Consider the following 27,858-nt stretch of genomic DNA (forward strand, 5'->3'; position numbering starts at 1 on the left):
GAGAGAGAGAGAGAGAGAGAGAGAGAGAGAGAGAGAGAGAGAGAGAGAGAGAGAGAGAGAGCGAGAGGCTGTCTTGTCGCTTCCGGCTTCCAGCTCACAGACAAACAGCGCTTTACTACGAGCTGCAGCACTCATGACAACAGAAACCTCCCCACAAAGTATGAGAGCAAGCTGCGAGAGCATTTCACTGCTCGGTACGACAAGCTTTGAAGTTTTCGTGTAATCAACAGAGCGAAAACCCTCCCGGGAAACCAAACTACATTTTGAAATCTTCTTCTTCTTTTTTAGAGGAGGCTTTTTTGGGTGAAAAGGTGAAAAATCGGGAAAAAAAGCACCGGCGGCAGCGTCGAAAAAGTTCGTTTTTTTGGAAGAAACCAAGAACACCACAGAAGAAGAGCACATTAAATTGTTGTAGTGCACACGGAGCAGCGTATTCCTATGAGTCGCGTTACAAGTGTCAGACACAGAGACAGAGAAGAGTCATCCTCGGGATTATAGCTGCTGGCATCTGGCTGTAATATCACTCAGACCAATAAAAGTGTCCCGGAGAAGCCTTGGAGAGGACGGGACCTCGGGGAGGTAAGACAACCAGGGCCTGCTCATTTCATTTCTGGAGATAATTGCTGTTCCAGAGAGGTTATGACACTTTAATACCACCTCCTCTTGTGTAGATGGAGAGGTTAGAGTGAAAGTTGTCAGGATTAGGCCTAGTCATCCATCCAGAGAGTGTGGAAATGTTGACTATTTAAGTATTTTTTCCATTTAAAATGTATCTATAGTACTCAATCAGTATGAAGTCCTATTGTGCCAAATTAATTTGCTTATTAATACATATGTTGTTGTTATAAATGCTTCAATCTTCAAATAACCACTGCTTTACAATGATGTGCTGCACTAAGACTGAATACTAATTTAAAGCATAATATAGTTTAGAATTCAGTAGACTTGGACAGGATTGTATGGCACCTGAATTCAGTATTAAATCCATGTATTACAGCAGGATCAATTCAAATACCTTAACAAATCAATTTATATTTCGCTTTCAACAACTCTAGGCTATTCTAGGCTATCAGCTACCTGAATGCTTTGCACATCACTATTTAACGACAGCTGGAGGAGACAACACGTGTCAGACTTAATTCATTATTCTACCAGCTTTCAACCATGACCCAAAATGCACTTAGAGAACCCAGCACTTTTCATTATGTTAGCATTAGTTAAACAGAATACGTTTAAATAGAGGTTACTTTTAGGACTGCAGCTAATTATTATTTTCATTAAAATGTCAAATGGTCATTACATTTTTCAAGATGTCAGCATGTTTTGCCCCAAAGACATTCTTCTAACATGACCATTGGAAAAGAACTGTTGATGTTATACATAAAAATGACTTCGATGAATCCATCCAAAAAATCGACTCATGGGTTGATCGACTAATTGTTGATTATCTAAGTCTTTCTCAAGACCCTCTTGAGGCTGCCTCCTCTCCTGGGAACCATTACGCTCTAAGTGGGGTTCTCTGCTTTGTGTATCCCATCTGCTTAGGTCTATTGGTTTAGCCATTTAAGTTTGCTGTATTGATTGTGACTAGAGCTGAACAAATAAAATAAAAACTATCGTCATTGTGATGTAAATTTGTGCGATTTACACATTGGAACAATCTGCGCTATTGCACACAGGGATTATGTGGGTTTGTTGGAAGATTAATGTATCCCAATGTCACTTAAAAAGTCAATATTATTTTGTGCAGCAGAAAAGCAGAACTAAGTGCCCTTTAATATTTATTTGTTTATCGCAAGTTATATTGTTTATGCAATATTAAAAAAAAGTTGAGGCAGATCCAATTGTGATATAACAGCGTTTCCAGAAACTATAAATAGATAAATAAATAGGAATGTTGTTTTTTAGCTACATATAAAGCCACATCACAATGTTCTAAACATCATGTTAAAAGCCAATATTACCATAAATATGTCCTGCCTATTTATTTGTAACATTGCCAATCTAATATGAATGCAACAAGTCGAATATCAAGTCAAGTTGATATCATCTCACTGTTAAAAGGCGTCAAAATGCCTGTCCTGCCATCTGCCTTTAAACTTGATGGAAAAATCTGCATCAGCACCTTTGAATCTTTATCTCTGCTGAGTACTAGTGCACTGTACGTAGGTTTATTGCCCACTTGTGTAGGCAAGTGGACAGTTTGAATACTCATACAGTCCCACTCAATCTGACATTAGACTGCGCTGAAACACCGACAGCTTTTGGAGGTTGTTATCAGTACATCAAGCTCTTCTTAACCAGCAGCTGTTGGTTACATTTCAAGTACTCTGTTTTTTAAGTATCAGGATAATCAGGATTATCAGCAAGAATAAGCAGAAAAAAGACTGGTCAACACTTCTTTATCCCTCCTCATGATCTTTCTTTCTCCTTTGGTCCTTTTCCTGCATTCTCCTTCCCTCCCTCTTTCTCTCGCTTTATCTTCCCCAGACCTGAATGGTTGTTGTTTTGACAGAAACCTTGGGGACATAAGTGTCGAATAAGCAGATAGAAGTGATTACACAGTGTGAAAGAAGCTGCTCTGGTGGTTTGTAAACTACCCGAGAGACAGGCCATTAAGATTGTTTCCTGCATCTCTCTAACTGCGTCACTCCCCAACAAGGAAACCCCATGTTTACGCCGTAGTTCATGACCTGATGTCTTAACTTATCCAGAATCAAAACACATCCCAGGGCAGTTTAGGGAGCTCAGCGCATGACGAGAATAGCAATATGCATGAATGAGCCCGAGAACTGGACTGAGAAGGACTTGTTTTCAAGATGTTGGAGCTTCAGTTTGAGTGTCCTGCAAGATAGAAAGGATTCTATGTTGTGCAAAAATATCAACTATATTTCCAATTATGCACCAAGTTTTCTGAAATATTTATTTTAAATATGACAGGAATAATACAAGATATTCACTCTAATTCCTGCATAGGATGATCACTCCGCATTTGAAATGCCATGGTGTATAAAATGATTTGCCTGCAGTCTAGACGCCAGCAATGACTTATCTCACTTTGAACAATGCAGGCTGTGAGTCAGCCAATCAGAAACAAGGCACTGAAGTTGTGGCTTAAAACGATTTTTTTTTTTTTGACTGAGTTCAAACCGAACCCACAAGTACGACATTTGGAAATTGGACGTTTCTGCAAGTGTTGTGCAGTCTGACCACGGTAAGGCACAGCGCAGCTCATTTGCATAACTTATTTCAGCTGTCACTACCTGTTTTGAGCAGATACTACAACCAGTTGCTTTTGTTCCTAGTGTGAACCACAAAAAGCACTAAAACGATGATAGACGTCTGCATTCGGCTCTATTGTGAGTGGAGCCCAAGTGCGTCCAAGTCAATTGACTCTTTAAGCAGATCTTTAGAGTGGTCCATCTTCCAACAGGAACTAAAATGACCATTTTCGTTTCTGCAAAGCCTGTTTCTTATAAGAGTTCTACCCTCAGATGAAACAGAAAGCACACTACCTATTTGTTGTGAAGTCAAACACAGAAAAGGTACATGTTGCTTGTTCTTGTAAGAAGCATTGAGCAACCAATATTTAAAAAAAATATATATTTGAACATAAGAACAAACAGCAAATGAGTCTTCTGTGGCATCATAATAAAATGTTGTGATCAATCTGAATACAATAAAGAAGCTATAGTGTACATGTGTGTCACTAGAAGTGCTCTTTCATTAACTTTGGGTGTCTCAACACAACTTTATCTGCATTGAAAAGATTCCACAGCGTGTTTTTCTAACTCTAACTCTCCTTTTTCTTTTTGTTTAATTCTGCTGCCACTTATTATCTGCCTCGTTCTAAGATCAAATTGACCTTTATTAATCCCTGTTGGAAAATGCAGGAGTTTAAAGCAGCAACAGAGTGAGAGTGAAAAACAGGACAGTACAGATTCACACGAGGCTAATACAATTAGAAATACAATTATATAAGTAAGTAAAACAAGATATCACTGTCAAATGTTCTCTCCACGTTCTTCCATGTCTGCACGTTTCTCCGTATCCCCTTCCCCTTTCCATGTGCCTCCCACAATGTATTCCCCTGAAAGTGTAAAGAAGCACATTTCAAACTGTGTTGCTGCAGGGTTCAGTGGAGCTGCTCTTATTGGAACAGACACGTTTGCTACAGCTATGACACAAGAGCACCACAAATGTTCATACACTCAAATATGTGAAACTGAGAGATTTCTTTATGACATTCTGGTGTAGATTTAGCAGTTGCTTAGTTGAGGAGGAGAAGTCAACCACTAACATTGTAATAAAACGGCTCTTTGATATAAATATCTATGAAACATTAACAGAAGAAGTGGAGCTTGTCCATTTGTAATTTTCTTCAAATAGTAATCCTTGAATCAGAAATACTTGATTCTTCCCCGGGGGAATTTTGACTTTGTGACAGTCGCTCCATTGTAGAATTAAAATAATTTAATAAAAACAGTTATATTACAATGAATACAGTAGTTTGAATCTTGCTGCCCCCTTTCACTTTCCTTCTTTTTATTTTATTTAATCCCAGCAGGAACAATGATACCATTTATTCTGACATGACAACATGTCCACATGTCCACATGAATAATCTTCTTTGTCCATGACGCAGTTATGGATGGCTTTCCAGGAATCCAAAATTGAATTTCCAGTGTCTGTCCTTTTTGAAATAGTGCTTTTATTGAGAATGTTCCTCAGAAAGAATGTCTTCGGGTGGCTTTTGATAATTGGAAGGGTTAGACCAGGGGTGTCCAAACTACGGCCCGGGGGCCAAATGCGGCCCGTGAACCATTTTGAATCGGCCCTCAGAAAATTCAAAAAGTATAATGGAATATGGCCCACAAATGAAACTCGTGCTCGTCTTATATTGTACTTCTTAAATATGAATGTAAAAATATATTACACAGTAGTATTCATGTGTTAATAAGACCACCTTTCAAATAAATTCAGTCAATTCAGTTAAACATTTTCTAACATATCTTAGTTGATGAGCCCAATGACTTATTAACATAACAAGCTGAAATACACCCTTTCCTATTTCTCCTTATTATAATCAATCTGAGGCTTCTGTTTTAAGGGATGAGCTGCCAACACTCACGAGCATCATTTACCTACATTTGATTGATTTTGCTAACTTAAAACCGAACTTATGAGGCAATATACCTCAAGTGAGTGGCCCAGCCCTTCGTCTATTTTTCTGTATGTGGCCCTCGGTGAAAGAAGTTTGGACACCCCTGGGTTAGACACAGTAAAATGAACTGTCTGTATTATTTCTTTCTTCAGTGGCGGGTGCAGGGAGCGGTGTGGAGCTGTTGCTGCGGACTGAAGACTGAAGAAACTCTGAGAGCCGTCCTCCACCCTTCCCTGCTGCTCCAGGGGAGATAGTCAGATGTGCACCCGGCACTCAAAGCCCCTGGCCTGGCCGCAGGGATGGCAGCCTCTGCCCTGAACGGCCTTGGAGTCATGAACAGGTATGTTTTTCTTATTTTCTTTTACAGTGTATGACACGTTGTTGTAAGACAATGCTGCTTTCTTTGAGAGTTGTAGAGGAAATGCATAGTTAAAAAACATGTTTGTTGCCCATGAGAACCTGTTAGACCGGACTAGAAGATTCGTTTTCATTTATAGAACATTACAAAACAATTTATAATGCCTTCCTGCTTCACAACACTTAAGGAATATACTATATGAATAAAATATCTGTCTATTTAGCCAGCACTTTCTTTTTTCTTTTTATGTGTAATCTAATAAGAGATAAAAGCTGTGAAAATATGATGTAATGGTTGTTTAGTTGTAATCAGATTACAGATTCATCGGGTAATGCTTAGACATGTTGTTTTATTAAAGTTGCATAACCTACTCATGTAAAACATATATTACCAGTAGTTTTTTAACTAAATGTAGCAGCAGTAGTGGAAGAAGTACCCAGGTATTTCCCTAAGTAAAAGTAGCAATAATACATTGTAAAAATAATCTGTCACAAGTAAAAGTCCTGAATTCAAAAAGTCTTACTTACTGTAAGTAAAAGACCATAAGAACAGGCATCAAAATATACAAAAATACGAAAATTAAAAGAGAAATGGCCCATTTTGGGGTCATGAATTACTGTATTATGATTATTGATGCATTAATGTTTCACAACTTGTAAAGGTGGATTCTAATTACTTTATTTAGTGCTGTTGCTCAATGTTGATATATGATGTGATTTATATTTTTTATTAGCTAATATTCCCATTTGTAAAGTAACTAAATCTGTCAAATAATTGTACTGGAGTACAGAAAAATGCAGTGCAGTGCTTTAGAAAATGTAGTTCATTCCACCACTGCAGAGTACTTTACTTTCCAGTCTTCATGCTTAGATTTGTTACTATGTGATACTGACATGTGGTATGACCTACCACAGTATGACATCACTGGGTGTATTTTATCAGTGAATAGGCAACAACATGTAACAGTTGTATCACTATGGTAATTATACCCACATTCCAACCCTCTCCTCTCCGCAGCAGTAATCAGTTTCACACACAGCAAGGCTCCTCTAGCACCGCCTCTCGATCTAGAACCAGTCCAGTGGGCCGTCCTGTGCTTCCCGTTCCTGATCGGAGCACCTTCTGTCCGGGTGGAGGTCTCTACAGCCCAACCAGCCCCAAGGTAACTTGTCCAAGAGCTGTTGTGTTGATTTTGGGCACTGATATTTGTAAGGCTTATTTGTTGTTATCAAAAATAGGTTATTAAAAACTAAAATTATACATTGTTCTGTTTTCCATGTCAACGCTACAGTTTTTGCGTTTTTTGTGGAGCAAATACAGAAGGATCTAGCTCAGTTTGAGTTTAAAGACTCATATATATTTAGTTATTTTTTGTGATCAAATTTGTATTGAGATTAATACACAACATGTACAACCAAAAGCACAACATTTTTTTTTTTTTTTAAATAAAATAACTAAAAGTACATAATAAAAAGAAAAATTAGACAACAGAAATTACTTACAAAATATACAAAATGCAGAATACATGTAAGCTAAAAATAATACTCATATATATTTTATGAAACGGGACACCCTGATAAACTACCCATATATTTCGAATAGGGGCCCAGACACTAAACAGAAAGCATTTACAACACATTACTAACACATCTGTAATTGGGGACAGTTCATGTATTTTACATAGACACCTTCAAAAAAACTAACCACATACCCCAATCTAACCCTAACTGCTAATTTGTCCCAAAATAGTAAACAAATCGTTATCTCTCGACAAACTTGAATAGATAGAGTCATTTTCGCCCCTAATCCTGTTTTGTGTCTCCCCCCCCCTCAGAGCCCTCGAACCCTGGGAGGGACTTTTGTCTTCCCTCCTTCGTCCTCTCTCTCCCCCAGCCCCACACACCACGCTCGCTCCCCCTCCCCACGAAGCCCGGAGCTCCTGGGAGTCAATGTGGGCCAGCGGGTCCGCCGACTGAGCTCCTCCGGGGGTGAGGAGAGAGGGGAAGGAGAAGGGCAGGAGGAGAAGGGAGGAGGAGAGACGGGAGGAGGCGAGAAGCGAGAGGACAGGAGACGCCAGGCGCAGCTGCTGCAGATAAACAGAGAGCTGCAGAACGTGGAGGTGATTATAATGTGCCTCTCTTCTTTTCTCTATTTATCTGTGTCTTTGTCTTCCTCTCTATCATTTTCTATTCTCCGTCTCACTCGCCACCTCTCTGTCTTTATCTAGGAATGCAATACGTAAGCAATGTTTTCAAACTCCGGAGAATTGATGTACTACTTCATTTTGATTTGTTGGGCATGTCAGAACAATGCCAGTAGGAACTCCTCTCACCCCGCTCCACTGATCTCAAAATCTACAACTCCTTTAGCTTTGAAAGCTGAAAAACGAAAGGAAATTGAGTTTGGACTGACATTAATACAGAATTAACTGTATTCTTTAGCTTTGTGAAAGCTGGCAAGTTGGACCTCTAGTCTCTGTCTTTCTGATAAAGGGCTTTTATTCTGAAATGTCTATTTTTAAGAATGTTAGTCAGTTAGATAATGCTTCAGTTACTCAATTCATTTCGAGCCAACTATTACAACTATCTTCATCCTTCATGTGCAAACTTAATAATCATTCCATTAATTATATTTGTGAGTCCATTTGACTTCTGTTATTTGTCCAAGGTTAATATGTATGTGTCTATTATCAGTATCATTACAGATTATTCAAATTTGCATGTAAAGCATCTCAATAAGATTTTACAAAAGCAGTTCATCGGTTTGATTTCTGTTTTATATTTGGACTCTTTTTCTTCTCTGTGTTTAGTTGAAAGTCAACCCACACTTGTTCTGTGCGTACTGCAGACAATCACACATTGAATTTGCAGCTTGCCAACACTTTTAACATTTTTCAGTTTAGTCCATTTAATGCCAAATATTGGAGAATTCTAGACTTGAGGCTGATTTTAATACTTTGAGTATATTATCATGATATTGATGTGCTCCGAACTATAAAAAAAAGAATAAAAGTAAACGGTTATAGTTGCGATGAGACAATTTCTTTCTCTGTTTTTTCCAGGTCAGGGGAAAAGTAGGCATTTTCGAGGCTCACATTTCCGGGATTCGTGCCCAAGTGCTTAACACTGAGCTCCAGCGCAGCCCTCGGCCTCCAAGACGATCGCCTAGCCAAACCCCCTCCGATCCCAACCAAGGAAACACAGACTTTAAATTCCCGATGACCCACCCGCAAGAGAGTAAAGTTCCTGCTGTGGTCCAAAATGGAAGAGAACAGGAGGAAGAAACTATGGAAGTAGGAAGGAGAGGAGATGAGGAGGATAAAACAACAAAAACAGACAACAACACACTGATTGGTCAAAATGGCAGCCATTCAGAAACAACAATGCAAACTCCATGTTTAGACGGAGCGTTTGTCGTTCGAGGCTCCCTGGAGACGTTAAACCCAGATGAAGGGGAGGAAACTGAGGGAGAAAAAGACCAAGGGGAGGTAGAAAACAAACAAATGTTGGGAGACGAAAGAGAACGGACAGAGGGAGAAGTAAGAGATGAGAAAGAGGACCGATCTTGCCTTGAGATGTCGCTCCAGACAGAGGGGGACAGGTCGGAGGTTAACCCAGGAATGGATGCTTTCCCTTGGGCACAAAGCAGTGAGAGCGCCCCCTGTTTAATGGACACCGATAACACCTCCAACCACGGTCCCTCCATCCCTGCTGTCATTATAACTGACCCCGGGTTGGACAGCCAGGTTCAAACTTTTGAAGACCCCGGCTCAGACCAGGGGTTAGGCTGCACCCCCAGCCCCAGTTCCAGCCCCGTCCCCGGATCAAACTTCTCCACCCGCTCCCTGAGGAAGCTGTCGTCCTCCTCGGCCTCTTCGGCCGGGTTCTCCTCCTCCTGGGAAGAGTCGGAGGAGGACATTTCCAGCGATACAGAGAAGGGAGAGCAGCTCCTCAACCCTGAAGTCCTCACTTCTCAACAGAGAGCGGTAAGTACAGAGAAGTGAGAGTGTGTGTGCCCCTGCGACCTTTTGTAGTTATGAATGGCAATGACCTTTGGAAAGTGCACTTGCTGGAAATGCCAAATATTCACACGGGAAAAGTCTTAGAAATGGATCATCTTGGAAAGTCGAGGGATATCTGAGAGTTTTACAAAGACGTCTTTGGTCCACATTGAAATAACCCAACAAATATTGAATGGATTCCTATTTTATTTCTGTAAGGACATTCATGATCCCCAGAGGATGAATCTTACTGACCTCTCCTATAGCACATTTAGATCAAAGTTACAGTACTAGTTAGCCAACAGTACCACGCTAAACTATGATGAGGAACATAGTACTTGATAAGCATTAACATGTTAGCATTGTCAATGCGTAGCATGTTGGCAAACTGATGTTAGCATTTAGCTCAAAGCACCACTAAGTACATACAGTGTTGTTTTCCATTCATTTGATACATTTGTTGCATTAGATCATAGTTTTCAGCTGCCACCTTGTATATTTTAATTTTGACAGTAAATTCAGCTATATTTGAATACAGACATGAATATGTTTTATATATGACACATTTTCTCCAATTTTTATTTGGAATGAGCATTGAGGTTCTTTGAGGATTTTGTTATAATCTCAGTAATTTGACAAACCTCTTTTACCAAATCCAACATTGACCTAGGGCAAAACTGGTGATTCTGCAACATATCTTGCCAGATCTGTGAAAAATGTTACCTGTGGATCTCTTTTTATTATTTTGCCTTAAAATGTGTTTATGTCATTGTGCATTGTTGTGTGTTTGAATGTGCCTGTGCATGTTGATGGGTTCTCTTGTTTTAAATTAGCCAGAGCTCTCTGCCTGAGTAATGGTTGACATTCAGAGTAACAAAGCTAGCTCTGTGCCCCGACCTGTGTGTGTGTGTGTGTGTGTGTGTGTGTGTGTGTGTGTGTGTGTGTGTGTGTGTGTGTGTGTGTGTGTGTGTGTGTGTGTGTGTGTGTGTGTGTGTGTGTGTGTGTGTGTGTGTGTGTGTGTGTGTGTGTGTGTGTGTGTGTGTGTGTGTGTGTGTGTGTGTGTGTGTGTGGTGGAGGGGTGTTTTGTAGTGTTTGGCTAATGTGAAGTTGTGTGTGAGGGAAAGCACGGGTGATAGAAAAAGGGACAGCAAGAGAATTTGCTAGTCACACACACTTAGGTTCTGCCTGCATTTGGACGGTGTTCAAAGAGGTGTGTGTGTGTGTGTGTGTGTGTGTGTGTGTGTGTGTAGGTGGGTGGGTGGATGTGTTTTTATATGTAGCCGGGATGAGTTCACAGGGCCATCTCCCTTCTGCTTTGAAACACGATTTAACAAAACATTGTATAACAACGTTTCTGAAACATTGTGTCCCGTAAGTGTCCCGTAAATCTTTGACACATTGTTGCATATGGAGGGATGTTTTAATATTGAAATAACATGACCCATGCATACGCTTTAAAACTGTGTCCCCCATGAGTGTAAAAGACTGAACATGCAAACATTTGAATAATCATCACCCTACTTATTCCCATACAAATTGGAGTGATATGGTTCATCATTATTATCTAATTTTCCATCTTTGATCTCCTGTCGTGATTAATGAAAAAGATGCTTCTTTAACCAAACAACCCCTCCCTAAACCAATTCCCCGGCTCTCCCAGATGGCATGGTTTCCAAACTATTTGTTTAAATGAATTTGGCTGATAGATTTGAATAGTGTTTGTATTGCTCTTTGCATATTTCCGGTCATTGTTTTTCGCTTCATCCAGGCAGAGAAAAAGAAGGAAGCTCCTGCTAGCAGACGAGGTATATAGTCGCTAGTAAAAGTCTGCTTTTCCCCCATCGTAGCACAAAGATGTCAAACATGCAGGTTATTATACTATCATGTCTTCGTCTGCAGCTTCTCACAGCTCCTGAGAGGTAGTATTAAGGAAACCTGGTGTATGTATGCAAGAGGGAAACATGCAGAAACACATACAGCATGCTTGCTTGTGTGGGAGGTGTGTAGGAAAGAGGATAGGGACAGAGAGAAGAGGAGTGGAAGAACAGAGTGAGCTTGAAAGTAGCACAATGAGAGAAGTAGAGACGAAAACTTGTACATTTTAGGCAGGTTTTCTTGACGCTAAGAAATCATATATCTGCTTTTCGTCGCTATTTATTACAGGAGTGACTTTATTTGGCATCTAACATTGAACACAACACCTTAAAGACATCAATCATACTAGGATAGAAGTCGCTCTGGAAAAACTAAATGCAAAGCAAGTTATTATAATAGTATTGATTGTATACATGGTGAAAGGATTAAGAATAGTTAATAAATAAGTGCAGGATACATTTATCACATTTAACGGTGAGAGCTCTGCATTTATTTTTATCCTGACGACTGACTTTCCCCTCATCAGTTTAATCATTAAAGCTCCTTTGTGTTATCCATCCAAGTAAGCGTGACATGTTCATTTGTTCTGTATTATAAACACATCTGCGTTGCTATGGTCATCAGCTTTTGGATTATATCAACTCATTTCTGAAGAAAGTACACGCTTTAACGGGTAGAGGCTGAATCCAAACAGAGCCATATATAGTCACTTTTTGGCTGATCTTTTGACTTTTTTTGGGCATCTTTCCAAAGTTAGAAGGCACATGTACGGCAAGTGTTTTCCTACTTTGAGTCAATTGGCAGCGAAGGAGACACCTGCAATAGATTGGCATCTCTTTTTTTCTTCTACTGAATTTCAGTTGAGCTCTGGGCGAGGAGAAGAGAAGAATCTGCCCGCAGCAGAGTAATCGTTGCTAAGGTGACACACAATATCTGTGGAGCTTTACTTTCAAGTAAAGCTCCACACCCCATCAGTGGTTTTAAAGGGGCTCTATTAAGCTCATTTTCAGGTTTCATATTTGTATTGTGTGCCTCTACTGTGACATGTTTACAAGCTTTTTGTTCCAAAAGGTCTTCATTTTCTCATACTGCCTGTGCTGGAGCACCTCTTTTCACCCTCTGTCTGAAACCAGAGCCCAGTCTGCTCTGATTGGTTAGCTGGCTGGCTTTGTTGCGATTGTTCAATGTGTTGGAGCGCTAGCCAAAAGAAGTGCAAGTGTTACATTGTGATGTAACTATGTTACAGAAGTAAACAAAGTTCACGGAGTTCAAACGAGGCATTTCAGGCAGTGGGAGAGAAACTCCCTCTGGAGGGAACGTTGGGATTTTAGCCTTTGCAGACCATTGACATGCACAATAACCTATACAACACACTACAGGAAAGGGAAAACTCAAACAAATAGGGCCCCTTTAAACTGAACAGCTTCAGTTAAGACTTCCAAGACATTTACAGACATGCAAAACAATTAGCTGCAGGATATAAAACAGTGTTTGACAAAAAAAATCCTCACATCATAAAGAAAAAGCTATCTGAGTATCATCAAAACTGACAACATTTTGCCCAGACTTGAGTTCAAGTCTATTAGAATTCATGCTCAAAGTTGGCAAATGTCCTAAAACTAAATAAAAAATGGAACAAACTATACATCTGTCTATGTACACACTTGCATCCATACATTTATACTCATAAATACACTTTTACAAAAATAACAAAAAACGTACATACATACAACCTTGCATACTTAATAAAATACCAACACAAGCAAACTAGAGAGAGAAGAACGAGCAGAACAAACAAACCTCGCTGTCCATCTTTTGTGAGCAAATGTTTTTGTTTTTTGAATCGTACAATTGAATTAGGTTAACAATTAATCGATCAGCAATTAAAGAAGATAACTTGTAAGTGACGATGTACAGAAACACACACTTTGTTTGAAACATGGATGAAAGCAAGTAAAGCTAGAAGATCAGAAACGACAGTATTACGGAAGTGGGGCTGGGCTCATGAGGCTCTCGCTTATTATGTTATTGAAGCCAAAGGTGGAAGTCATCCTGTCTGTACTGTAATGTAAGCAAGGCTCACGGCGCATCACACATTTTGGACACATTTCAATACACCTGTTGGTTCTTGAAAATAAATGCATCCATTATATAAACAGATGTGTTTAGGAATGCAGACTGCACCTATACTGAGAAACACACACTCACATACGATAACACAGACACACCCTCTGCACACGCACTTGCGCTCTGCAGAACAACACGCTACTGTATACACACAGTTTTGCTTCTAACTGAACTGTAACTATAACTAATGTCACGCTGACTCGCGTCCCTTTTTTGTGATGTTTTGAAATGACCAATCAGATCTCTTATATCCGAAAAAAGTTTTGTAGTGCACAGGATAAAAAAAGAATTGAACTGAACTTTAACTCAAGTGGGTCGACACAAGAAATATCAGCACACCAACTAAAACACATACTGAGACACACACACACACACACACACACACACACACACACACACACACGCACACACACTGAGACACACACACACACACGCACACACACAATGTGTTTGTACTGCAGTGGAAAATCTTCTCTACCACGGCGGCCGGTTGCCTAGCGACTTTGTGACGTCAAACCGAGTTTCCCTCTCACAGCTGTGTGTGTGTGTGTGTGTGTGTGTGTGTGTGTGTGTGTGTGTGTGTGTGTGTGTGTGTGTGTGTGTGTGTGTGTGTGTGTGTGTGTGTGTGTGTGTGTGTGTGTGTGTGTGTGTGTGTGTGTGTGTGTGTGTGTGTGTGTGTGTGTGTGTGTGTGTGTGTGTGTGTGTGTGTGTGTGTGTGTGTGTGACTGAGACTGAGACTGAGAGTCTTTAAGTTCATGTGTGTCTAACTTGTGTGTGTGTGTGTTACAAAGTGCCTGCTTAAGTGTGAAAGGGGAAACACCGGTCAGTTCTTCTTTTGGTGTTATTGTGTGAGATTGCCTGTAAGAGTGTGCGAGTTTAAGCCCCCCCCCCCCCCCAAGAGGAGCCCGGTTGGCCTGCAGTTAATGAAGCTGACATTAAAGAGCTCTGGGATGCAGAGCAGAAGTGAAGTGTGGTTTCACATGGTTTCAGAGCTGTGAGAGAAGCACTGGGGAAACCCTACTGAACGCATGAATGCAACACTGACACAACTGAAACCTTGACTTTAATTGAATGTTTTATGTCAACAGATTTGTATTAGGTTAGTTGAAAGCAATAACATTACGTTTGAAAAAACTCAACTCAATAATATTGCTTTCAACTAACCTTATACAGTTGATCTGTTGACAGAATACATTTAATCTAAGTCAATGTTTCAGTTTTTCAGTGGAGCGTTTTTGCAGAGATAGTGATTCATGGGTTTGCAATTGAAATGCAATGGCTAAATTAACATATTTTATACTCTTTGATTAATTTCAATGGCTGAGGGTGTAAACGGTTGTCTTCCACGACTGTTGGCCAGGCGATAATGGGGCATCTTCAGTTATTTTGAGCAGTGATACTTAACCCGTATTGCAGTGTGTGTTAATTGCTTTGGATAAAAACATCAGAGGAATAACATGTATTGTTAGTATTACCAATTCGAGGGTCTGTGGTTTAATCCTTGGCCACTTTGGTCAACATGTCAAAGTGTCCATCTGCAAGATATTTCCCCCGGTAGGCATGGCCAACGGTGCGTGAACTCTTTATAAGTCTTTGTAAGTCGCTTAGAATAAAAGCATGACCTAAATTAAATGTAGTTGATTGTAATATTTTTACATTTGAATTCTATCATGACCTTGCATTTTCAGGTCACTCTGCTTGTTTAGTGAGCAAGAGAAGAAACACCCCTGAGATAATTCTGCTTTATTTAATTTACAGGTGTTTCCGAGTCGCGGTTAGATGTGAAATCAGATGTGCTCTTTTATTTTCCATATGACCTCAATTTGGAAACAAGCCATCCTTATCAGACTCAATTATTTAGTACAACATAACTGAATAACCACAAGACAAGTATCTAAACCTCAAGTGTCCCTTTTTTCTCTCACCGCCAATTTTGCAAAGCTATCTTTTTTCCACTGGCCAGCCTTGGTTACTTAAAGATTCCTCGTGCACTCTGCAAGCAAATGGTTTACCCTGGGTTACGCTCCCTGCAGTTTAATTGTGTCTGTATGTGGTGTGTGTGTGTGTGTGTGTGTGTGTGTGTGTGTGTGTGTGTGTGTGTGTGTGTGTGTGACTCTCTTAACTTTGCAGACTCAGACAGTTGCATTATTTGTATCTGCACGAGGACCTTGTGGTGAGCGCTATCAGGCTTGTTGTTTCCTCAGCACTTCTCCGTTGAAAACATCAGCATGCCTCAGTGTTTCCCCGGCTTCTTCACATTAGACATTTGTAACCCAGAGTTACCCTTTGCCTCTATTACCATCTCACCACTCACCACCACACCTCTTTTCTTTCCTCCCTGCATGCAAATTATCGATATCTGCTTCTAAGTAACCCTAGTTCTCATGGTGAAAAAGACATTACCTTACATCTGTGCACATGGCAACGCCCTTTTCAAAACTACATGTAACACTTTCAATATATTGTCCTCTGCATTACATATTTGAAAAGCTGTGATGCACATCTCTGAAAGATCATTTCAAAAAATTTCAAAAAATTCACAGTAGCCAGTAGAAACTCTTTGCCTCACTCTTTGTGTTATTTACAGAGGGCAAGGCCTTTTTTTCTTCTTTTGTTTGTAGTCAGCGGCGGATGTGGAAAATACTGTCGCTGAGGCAAGCGGCAAACCCCCCCACTTCCTGTCTGCAAGAAGTTCCTTCTCTTACCATTTCCTCTCTCTCTCTCTTTCCCTCTCTCTCTCTCTCTCAATGGAAACTTTACTGCTTTCCCTCTCTTCTTGTCGTCCAGCTGGTCTGGGGATAGAGATAGGAAAAACTCACTTTGAGGGAAGTCCTAGTTAGAGAGGGAAGGAGCAGACTTTGGTCTTATATTACAATTTAAGATGATTTGTTCTGCGTTTTTTAACGTTTTCTCATAGGAGCAGTTTAAATCACCATACAAAAAAATAATGAACTACCTGTAAAGGGGCCCTATTCTGCTTTTTGGGCTGTTCCCTTTCCTGTAGTGTGATTTTTGTGCATGTAAATGGTCTGCAAAGGCTAAAATCTCAAAGGGACTTTCTCCCCCACACCCTGCCTAAAATGCTTCGATTGTAAAGACCTTTAGGCACATTAAAGCATGTAAACATGTCACACTAGAGGCACAAAATGCACTTATGAAACCTGCAAATGTGCATGATATGTCCTCTTTTAAAGAAAAACTCACTGAAAGTCCCTGAATTAGCAATTTTTCTGACCATTTAACATGACTTATTTTGAGCTAAGGAGTCTTGAGGAATTATTTCCGGGTGGAGACATCCATTTCCTGTCTGTATCCGATGATTGACAGCCAGCACAGCGTCATTTAATGCACACACTGGTATGGAAAAACACACAGACACTGACAATAACCACGTTAAGGCTTGGTGTTTATTGAGATGGATCATCATATCTGTCCAAATTAGTTTTTATACTGTATGGTGAACAGAAGCAAATGACTCCTGTAAAGGTAGGAAGATCTCTTAGAATATTATACTATATATTGATAAACAGCAAGAGTGAGCTCTCTTTTAGATTCAACACATTTGGAAATATTGAATTTATTTGTCCTGAATTCTGATAGGATATTTAATATGTACTGCTTTCATTTACCACAATTCAGCTTTAACGCAGATTACATTTTAAATTTCAAAGAAAATCTAATTTGCCTAAAATGTATAAAACTGCATTATTATTCTTAATTCTTATCCTAACCTCTTTTGCTGTAAATATTGAAAATTATGAAACAATATTGCGCAAAGAACACATTTAAACACTCCTAAATTGTTTCTACAACTGCAAATTTGTTACACAAACCTTCCCTGGCAACGCATTTAAAAAACATTTGCTATGTACATGTCAAGCGTTCCGACACATTTATGCAAATTATATTTTCACAGTCTCACAAAATGTGATAGTCATCTGCGAAATTATTGTTTCACAAGTTTAGAGTCTTAAGTGCTTAGAGTTTTTTAAGTGCATGACTTGTTTTAACTTTATTAAAACTCATAGTAACTCACCATAGTTTGCGTGTTTACAGTTGTAGAGTTTCCTTTTGTCTTTTTAAGCTTGTGTTAAAAGCTTGCCATCACACTTCTTCTGTTTCTCACACACATAAACGCAGTCATATTTAAGACAAGGTTACCCATACATAAACACACATGAAAACTAAATCGTATATAAGCAGAAAAACATCTATGTACTTAGTTTGCTTTTTCCCCGCCGCCTCTACATTTTCCTAGTGTTTATCCACACTTACTCACACACACTTAGCTCCGTCTGACTTTCGAACGCTGTGACCTGTGGGGAGATTTGCATGTCCAGATTATGTTTGTCCTCTGTTTTGCCAATCAAATGATGCACGATTGTTGATCCCTGCGCACACACACAAACACACAAACACGTGAAATAGGAGCCTGCGTGCCTGAGTTTTTAAAAGCAGAGAGTTCAGGTGCGCTGCAGGAGAACTGGAAAGATATCAGTGTTGTTAGTTAGCCTGACAGAAAGCCCCGTCATCCATGATGTGGTCTGCATGTCTGTGTTCAGTGTGGAGTGTTGTTGTGTCGGTGGGAGCCATCTTGATCCTTACCATCATCCTCCGCACCAGCCACCTGCAGGTACTGTCACCCAGGTTTTGCAATTACTGTCACAGAGTGCTTTTTAACCCTGGATTTAGTCTTTGTTTATGTAAGTTTGACATCTCTACTTTTGGAAATAGATTTCATTGTAATGATAACCCTGCTAATAGTTTTTGTTTCGCGACACTCAAACCAAACTTCTTCTCTCCTCCTCATCCTGATTACATTTTAATGTCTCCTGCCACACAATCTACACACTTTGACAACGTCTGTTATTACTCACACTTGAGGCAGTCCAGACTTTCTCTTTTCTTTTTTCTCCTCTTGAACAGTCCACAGCTCAAACTCACACACACACACACACTCACACACACACCAGCTGTATATGGGCAACACGGGAGAAGAGCAGACCCTGGCTCCTCACCAAGCTGTAGCCTGATACGCTTGTAAAGATGGTGGAAGAAATGAGAAGGGAAACACCATTCAGTTTGACTTATTGTTTCCTAATTGATAGTCTAGAGAAGCTAATTGGCTGTTGCATGTTTCCTAACTAGAAGCCAGAAACTGATTGAAATTGATAGATTGTAAAGAGTTTTCAATTCAACCTTCATTTACTCCGTTAAAACTGACTGAGTGCATTATGTATATAGTCGCACCTGCACATAGACTCGTGGCTTCTGCTGGCCTGCGTCATCTTACTCTAAACCATATTGAATCTCTTCATTTCTTTTCTGAAATTACAAAGAAACAAGTTTATTAGTGAGTTACAGAATTGTTTTAAACAGATATTTGCAGATCAACTAAATTCATAGACTTCTAGAAAAAAGGAACGTTGCTACCTACCTTTTTGTTTTGGTTTCAATATTATGTGATTTGTGTGTTGCTCTTAACTACTAGATAAGGGGAATAAAGAAAAGTACATTTTGGATTGCTTCAATTTTCAACTATTAAACTTTCAACTTAAACTTTAAAAGTTGAGTTCACTTGTGAGTTACAGAATTATTTGTAAAGGATTTGCAGATTAAATACATTTCATATACTTCTAGAAAAAATCAACGTTACTGTAGCTGCTTTTAAAAGGCTGGTGACAATAACTCTGATGATATTCCGGTTCATGGTCACTCTGACCTATCCTACATCAGTTTCCATGATGTGCTTCCTCAGGTCCAGATTATGTGACATTGGTTGTATATCTCCTTCTATGGTTCTCCTCTTCTCTCTTATCTTATCCTTCCTCTCCTCCTCTTCTCTCTTCTCTCTCCTCTCATCCCTCTTCCTCTCTCCTTCGGTTATTTGCAGACATAATATTATTTCTCCTGGTATTTGGAGACCAGATGGAAATCCTCTGTGTGTGAGGTCATTAACAGATATGTTGCACCTGTGCAGGATTAGGAATTTCAGCAAAGATATTATATTACACAAGATATGATCATTTATGGAAGGATTTCCATTTATTATAACGTCTATTATGCTCCAATCAATTAAAAAAGCTGTACGAAACCTTTTTCATGTGTTTTTAAGCAAAAAAAGGAAGGATTTTAGATGTATTATTACATATATTGGATTCATGTAATCAGTCATTTTTTTATTTTAGATGCTGCGGCATCCAAAAACAGCTCTGTTACAATGTTGCACAGCCAAGCATTGTTTCAAACCCACAGAACCAGACATCTGAAGTTTTTCCAATCTGACGTAATGCTGCAGGCAGAATAGTGTTTTCAATAAGCATTTGATTTATTGTTGCCTGTGTCTACTAACAAGATAAATTAGGAAAATAAAGAAAAGTACATTTGGGGAACAGGGAACAGACAGGTCTTGTAGAGAGTTTAACAATTAAATATTAAAATATCTGTAAAAGAAAAGTCTTTCTATCACTAAGACGATAGGAGAAAGTGTGAACAAAACTTGTAACACTCTGTAGTCAGTGAAAAACAACTAGGTGTGTGTGTGTGTGGAAGGAGTACCGCAGTTCTGTGTCCTTGCCAGGGGACAGGGAAAGCCCTTGGATAAACTGTGTGTGTGTGTGTGTGTGTGTGTGTGTGTGTGTGTGTGTGTGTGTGTGTGTGTGTGTGTGTGTGTGTGTGTGTGTGTGTGTGTGTGTGTGTGTGTGTGTGTGTGTGTGTGTGTGTGTGTGTGTGTGTGTGTGTGTGTGTTTGTTACCAGGGGAAACCCCAGCGGGATCATCCAGAGTTTAGTTAAAATGTTGTCGAACGGTGAAAGCAACAAAAAAGAGGAGAGTGGGAGAACCAAAAAGACACAGGCAGAAAGAGACGAGAGACACATTTGCATAACTATGAATACAACGACTCACATCAAGTTTAAGAACTGTTTGTTTTAAACATGTTTATTAATAGTTAACCTTAGATCAATGATCATACATATCTTAACTGAAACAAGTCAAGCAGGAAGCATTACAGTAACACTGATTCGGGTGCAGCATACCGTTGTTGTTAAAGGATAATCACCTACTGTATGTTGTGTGTGTTTGTAGCACAAGTCTTGGAAGAAGATAAAGAACATGGTGCACTGGTCCCCGTTTGTCATGTCTTTCAAGAAGAAATATCCCTGGATACAACTGGCAGGGCATGCAGGTATGTAGAAATAACATCGTTCATAAGACATTCTCCAGCTCAGAACCGGTTATTGTGCATTTTTTAATTAATAATGGGAGGTGTGTGTGAGGACGGTGAGATATAGGATTGGGAAACACTTGGTGTTGCCTCCTTTGAATAAGTAATGGTTAAAGGGGCCGAATAATGCACATTTTCAGTGTGTATCAGTCTGCTCTGATTGGTTAGCTGGCTGGCTCTGTTGTGATTGGTCAGCCCCTTAGCCTATCACGTACAATGTGTTGAGCGCTAGCCAATAGAGCAAATCAATCAGCATAGAGACACATTTACACATAAACACACTACAGGAAATGGAAAATACCAAAAAGCCTAATTTAACCAATGAATTTGTGTGAAGCTACTAAGAAAAGAAGAAATGAAATTCCCGATTGTAGATTATGAACAACTTCTCACCTCACTTTAACCCTGACTAACTTAATCTAAGCTAGCTTCAGTTACCTGTATCGTTACACTTTCTTCTGCTTTACAGTAAATGTTTTTTTGCTTTTCCAGGGAGTTTCAAGGCGGGAGCTAACGGCCGTATACTAAAAGTAAGACTCTTTCACACCAACCACACATTCTTCTTGGTCATTGCACAGGAAGTAGTTGTGATACATTCTACTTTAGAAAAGGTTCCACATGTTGTTGATGCAGAATAAATGTTGGCCAGGCTATATAATGCTAATAATGTGTTGTTGGTATCCTTTAGAAACACTGTGAATGTGAGCAGCGCTGTTTGTCCCTCCTGATGAAGGACGTGCTGCGCCCGTACGTCCCTGGTTACCACGGAGACGTAGAGAAAGACGGCCAGAAATACAACCAGATGGAGGACCTGCTGGCTGAGTTCGACTTCCCGTGTGTGATGGACTGCAAGTTGGGAGTAAGGTGAGGAGACACATGACAAAAAAAAATCTTAGATACCGTAGCAGGGTGGTGGGTGTTTGCATAGAAAAATATAAATTAGCTTTTATGTTCTTACATGTGATTAATTCAAACATTTACAACAAACTTCAAGCATTTCTGTGTTTATTTAATCTACAAGGAAATGATGTTAAAGGTGTGATTTAAATGTATTGGTCATAAAATAATAAACATAATAACTTAATAACTAACTTTAAGTACATTTTGATACTAATACTTTTGTACTTAAGTTACTTACAGTAAGTACAAAAAATGTAATCAGGACTTTTACTAGTGGTGCCATATTTTAAGACCATATTATTTGTACTTTTAGTTAAGTAAAGGATCTGAGTACTTCTTCTAACACTGATAAGATCTGGAAATGAGGTGACAATGTTCCAACAAACTGCAACAGGACAACAAATTGAAGAGTTACCTTCTCATTTGGAGTTTAAGGCCAAGTCTGAGCACAAAAATCTCTGTAAAAAGAAAATCCAAATTGTATTCAAAAGCTACGGCAAGTGATTTACATCAAAGTTAAGTCAGTTTGTGTACATTTTTCCATTGGCTTTTGGTTTTCTCTTCCAAATAAGTGATCTTATTCACTCTTATCTTATTGGCTCACGTTTCTTTTGCAGCTATTGATGTCTTTGCGTTCCCAGATTTGAGCATTTAACAGCTGCACCATGCTGTTAGTAGAGAGATGTCCTCTTCACACCTTGAGTTGACCCTCTCCCCTCATCTTTACCTCGACCTTCTACCTCTCTGATTCCATGCCTCTCACACTTTTTCTTCATATTCATCAACCACCACTGTTGTTGTTTCTCATGCTTTAGGACCTACCTCGAGGAAGAGCTGACCAAGGCTCGTAAGAAACCCTCCCCGAGACCGGACATGTATCAGAAAATGGTGGAGGTTGAGCCTGATGCGCCTACGCCCGAGGAAAACCTCCAGAAAGTGGTGTCCAAACCCAGATACATGCAGTGGAGAGAGACCATAAGCTCAACCGCCACCCTGGGATTCAGGATAGAGGGCGTCAAGGTAAGACTCACAGAGAGAAGGGTGGTGTGTGTGTGTGTGTCCTTCCTTCCCTCCTTTCTTCTATAATTCTGTTTGTTTGTGTCGGGGCGTGTGTCCTTCAAGGTCATGATCTCACTTCCTGTTTTGAACACGAACTCCCACTGAAGGGTACGTTTGTGCAGGAGATGCCTTTGTGGCACAAGAGGCCTGTCCGTGGCAGCTCTACATGCCTTGGCATCTGCCACTGACATTTTACACACACACACACACACACACACACACACACACACACACACACACACACACACACACACACACACACACACACACACACACACACACACACACACACACACACACACACACACACACACACATAAGGGTTGTGGCTATATAAGGACATTCACGGCCTCCCGGTGTTCTGTTGCCATGACACTGAGGGTTATCCCCAGAAACCGAAATGTGTGTTTGTATGTGTGTGTATGTGAAGTTCATGTGGTTCATGTACAGTTCAACCTCTTTTTTGTAAAGGTGCTTCTCTGTAACAGTGTGTATAGTATACACTGTATAAGCTCCTATGTATATGAAAGCATGGGGTTATTAGGTATGTAAGGAAGAGATAATAAGTCTCTGAACCATAAAGGGAAAACGACTTTTCTCTTCCAAATAGTATCTTGTTGCCTGGCAGCGAGCAGAATAAGAAACTCATGTATTCCTTTCAACCCAGCAACTGGTACTTGATCATCAGAGAAAGTCCTCCCCATGGTCACACTCACCTTGTAAATCTGCCTCCTGTTGCAGCTGGGAATGAGCTGTGCTTTATTTACATGTTTGAACATACTTTTAAATCACTTTACAGAACGATGTTGCTGCATTTATTTGCAACTATTCTTTTATTATTTTACCCTCTGATTTCTTTTTGTGTCTGTTCTGTCTTAATGGGAACCTAAACTGATGCTTATCTACTTTATATTTGTTACTAGTGTTGATGCTCTACTAATTACTATTAATACAATAACTCCATTTCTGCTATTACTTTTGTTCCACTACTCCTTTTACTCGTGCTACTATAATTGCTAATGCTTTTACTTTCTATGACCAAAATTGAATAGTTAATAAACGATGTTTTGTTATGCTAGTTTGCTTGATTTTATGCTGAATGTGAGATTTTATATTTATTTATTTAACAGCTCTACAACAGATGGGATGGCCATTTTCAACTATTTTCTGAAAATGTATAAATAAAACAATTTACAAGAATTGGTTAATTTTTTACAACAGGAATGACAACTTCCTGAGATTTCACAAAGTGTTCTGTATATATAGAACACTTTGCTCCCCTCATTGTTTGTTCCTTTACTCAGCTCCTTGTCCTTCCTCCCTTCACATCCTTTGCTACTCCCTTGTCTGCCTTACATACTTAGTGTCTCTCTACAAGAAGCCTGAAAGTTGTAGTTCAGGATTTTAATATTTGACCTTTAACTACAAGTATAAAGTCAGTTCTCATGGTCTCTCCTCTCCTCTCCTCTCCTCTCCTCTCCTCTCCTCTCCTCTCCTCTCCTCTTTAGAAGGAGGACGGGACGGTGAACAGAGATTTTAAGAAGACGAAAACGAGAGAGCAAGTTACTGCGGCCTTCCATGACTTTGTCAAAGGAAATAAAGACGTACTGGTGAGTGTGTTTGTACTTCATGTGTATGCAAACACCATGTTACCTTAAGCTTCCTGAGCCTGAGAGAAAAGGAAAGGAAACCCTTGGGAACTCCCTCCTGGCCCACACACACACACTGTTGTATTTGACAGCATTGGAAACACTTGTTAACTTGTGACTGTGTTCATTATTTTATATTTGAATACATAAAGACAGGTCTTATTTAATCCATCACGGCAACAGTCATGTTTTTTATTGTGAAAAGCTGTACTGTGCAGCAGGCTGGGCTGAGAGTAGATCACATTCTGTTCTAACACAGTGAACAGAATGTGGTACGGGTGAACAGGTAATAAAAGCTTTTGTGTTTTTTATTTATTTACAGAACCTTTATCTAAGTAGGCTGGAGGAAGTCAAAAACACTCTGGAGATCTCCCCATTCTTCAAAACGCACGAGGTAAAGACAGACCACTCCAAGACGGACATAAGTATATGTCCGTATAAATTGACAAAACATTATTATGTGACAAATGTATGCAATATCATAGATACGTTTTTTTTTCTTCGACTTTGTCGTCTCTGCACAGATTTTTAGCTTCTTAATGCTGTATAAAATGCGTCCCATTGAATACTGCCAAATCTCAACCAATATTTGAGGATTTCAGCAAATGTTTGAAAATTACGCAAGTCTTGTTTTGACCTCATAGGGTTCATGTGGTTTTGCGTTCAGGCAAATACTTCAGGAACTGAGAATTTCCATATTTTTGTCTAGAGACATGTTAACTATAATTACATTTGATTTATAGGATTCTTTGTTTAATTCCTGGTCAATATTTATTTTGTGTCACTGTACACATACATTTACATTTATTGATTTAGTAATTAAGTGACTCTAATTCACTTGAGCAAACACACCGGTGCACATACTGACATACCAGGTCTCGTCATGGAAAATTGGACGCAGCCACAACGCTGACCACATACACACACATTTGGTTTCACACACACACACACACACACACACACACACACACACACACACACACACACACACACACACACACACACACACACACACACACACACACACACACACACACACACACACACACACACACACACACACAAACATACCAGTAGATGTAAATGTAAGAAGTGACCGAAACAAAACAGGAAGTGAGATCATGTTTTTGACTCACACAAACACACACATAGTTAGGTTTTGAATAAAACAAAGTATACTCTTTTAGTAATCATTTCCTGTTTTCTTATTCATACCATTGTCTTGCTGTGTGTCTGCAGGTGATTGGCAGCTCCTTGTTATTTGTTCACGACAGTAAGGGGCGGGCCAAAGTCTGGATGATCGACTTTGGGAAAACCACGCCTCTTCCTGAGGGGCAGGAACTGACCCACCGAGCATCGTGGGTAGAGGGCAACCGAGAAGATGGATACCTGACTGGACTTGAAAGTTTGGTGAACATCATTTTATCCATGGCGAACTCTGAACCTGAAGTCTGAGGGTTTAGAAAAGTTAACCAAGTTAACTTTTGGACACACGACAAACACTTCCTTTCATTCTTCCTCTCCCTCGGGAACACTTTGGACTTCCTCAAGGATTCCTCCACCGACATTTGTCCGTTTGTTGGAAACCACATCATCCCATAACAATGTTTGGCCTAATCCATTCATGGACACAACCTTTTTTATTAATATCCAGACCCCTCAAGGGATAGGCCTTTTTCACAACACTTTTTTCTGTATTTGTTCTACTATGACAAAGAAATGTCTGCTCTGAAAAAAATCTCTTCTTACAAGAAATAAGTAGATTACGTAATCCAAATTGAAAGCTAAGGCTAATGATATTTCATATTTTTAATATTTTTAACAAAAACAAACAAACATAAAAAGACCAAAATCAACAATGTTAGTTTGTCTTTCAATATCTGCCCAGCATGTACGTTTTTCTCAGCCCGAAGCCAATTGAGTCCTGACGAAGACATAAATATGTACAAAAATGATGACATTGATCACAACATTTTTAATTTTTTAATTTTTTTAACTTTTTAAAAACAGCTTGGTTCTAGTTTTTAGCAAAAAATACTCAAACAGGAGTAAATATTCAATTTGATGGAGACCTTTTAGCAGCGGAATATCAACTAAAAACAAGGGCCGAAACTGTGGCCGCCAAAATTGTGGGGAACAACGTTTCATATACAGTCACAAAGAGGGAGTACTAAGGCAAAGAGAATGTGCTTTATAGGGCTTTTGAGAGACAGGCAATATTTTCACAAAATCAATTAATTGTTGTTGTTGGTCTTTTGTGGGGATTTGTTGATGATAATAAGAAAGAAGGAAGCCACTGTGTGTGGAATTTCTACATTTCTGACCATGGCGCCCCCTGGTGGTTGCAGAAAAAAAAAAAACTTTTTCTATATTATGCTATCCAAATTTACCATAATCACATATAAATTGTACATGCAGTCACTTTAAAAATGCAAGTTCAACCCCCCAAATGTTATGTCAAATGTGTTGATCCAGGAACACTTCAGCTCTCATGACTGTTAAACAGATTCCAACGTAACATAGACGTACCGCCATTCAGTCAGACTTTGATTGTAATTCTTCCTCAGCAATTCTGAATTGAATTGTATTGGATTGTTTGTCTGTTTTGACCACAACAGCACATTGCCACTATCCTTTAAAAAAAAAAAAGTGCACTTGATTCGGTTTCACCATTAGAGGTTGTACAGTTGAGTGTGTTTTACATTGTCTTTTAGCTCATTTTAACCTGTGTTTAACCAGCCACAGTTAGAATTTAGATGTGGAGCTAAATTATAAATCTCACAGCAGTTTCAGTGTGTTATGGAGATAATTGTTTCATATTTAACATTTTTTTCAGCCATCTTGGTGTCTATACTGTAGTTCTTCCCTGGCCAAACACTTCTTCTCACCATTGTTACACTCTGTATGTTGGGATTGTTCACATTGTACAATAAGATTTATTATGTTTGATTGTAGATTTTGTAACATTATTTTAGTGAACTCAAATCCTGTGGAACACTTACAGCCATGAACAATCTTATTTAAGCTATACAGTGCCTTGACATTACAAAGCCAAGTGAAAATATGTTATATTTTTTATGTTATGACAGACTTTTCTTCAAGTCTTAACTGTTACTGTACGTAGTTTTGGGTGCATGTTTATTATTCTCTTGAAGTGTGGGCTTAATTTGTATTTCATTCTGTCTTTATTTATAACATTATATTATGTTTTTTTTTAGTTAATGGGATACTGTGACATCTTGAATTTCGGGCTGTTATGCTGTTTTGTCTTCAGGCATGTGTTACAATATGAGTGGAAGTCAAACTGTGGGGCGAGTAGCTGACATTGAGAACGTTATTCAGAACATTGGATGTGGCTATAGAAAAGATCAATGATGTTAAGATGCAATGCAACAGTTCATTTGGCAGATAAGGTAGAAAAATATGTCTCATAATGTAACAGGTTCTTGATGAACAATAAAAACAAAATAGTATATAGCTTCCACTTCACCATATATTTAAA

The 27,858-nt window shown here is 39.3% G+C and overlaps 1 protein-coding gene across 1 annotated transcript; it reads left to right on the forward strand.

The window, feature by feature from the left end:
* The first annotated feature begins 92 nt into the window (after positions 1–92).
* itpkb (inositol-trisphosphate 3-kinase B) lies at positions 93–27,858 on the forward strand. Its single transcript, XM_034150461.1, has 12 exons — positions 93–579; positions 5,317–5,504; positions 6,540–6,684; positions 7,357–7,641; positions 8,584–9,507; positions 20,610–20,709; positions 21,241–21,278; positions 21,437–21,612; positions 22,464–22,668; positions 24,216–24,317; positions 24,679–24,750; positions 25,596–27,858. Exons 2-12 carry the CDS (start codon positions 5,464–5,466, stop codon positions 25,809–25,811), a joined length of 2,304 nt encoding a protein of 767 aa, XP_034006352.1. The 5' UTR covers positions 93–579; positions 5,317–5,463; the 3' UTR covers positions 25,812–27,858.

Source organism: Trematomus bernacchii, unplaced genomic scaffold (assembly GCF_902827165.1).
Source record: "Trematomus bernacchii unplaced genomic scaffold, fTreBer1.1, whole genome shotgun sequence".
Taxonomy (NCBI): domain Eukaryota; kingdom Metazoa; phylum Chordata; class Actinopteri; order Perciformes; family Nototheniidae; genus Trematomus; species Trematomus bernacchii.

What these genes read in the sequence shown, in the direction of transcription:
- itpkb (XM_034150461.1), top strand. Translation starts at nt 5,464, where the DNA reads ATGGCAGCCTCTGCCCTGAACGGCCTTGGAGTCATGAACAG. An exon ending in GGCCTTGGAGTCATGAACAG is followed by an intron (nt 5,505 to 6,539) that starts GTATGTTTTTCT and finishes TCCTCTCCGCAG; the next exon opens with CAGTAATCAGTTTCACACAC. An exon ending in CTAACGGCCGTATACTAAAA is followed by an intron (nt 21,279 to 21,436) that starts GTAAGACTCTTT and finishes GGTATCCTTTAG; the next exon opens with AAACACTGTGAATGTGAGCA.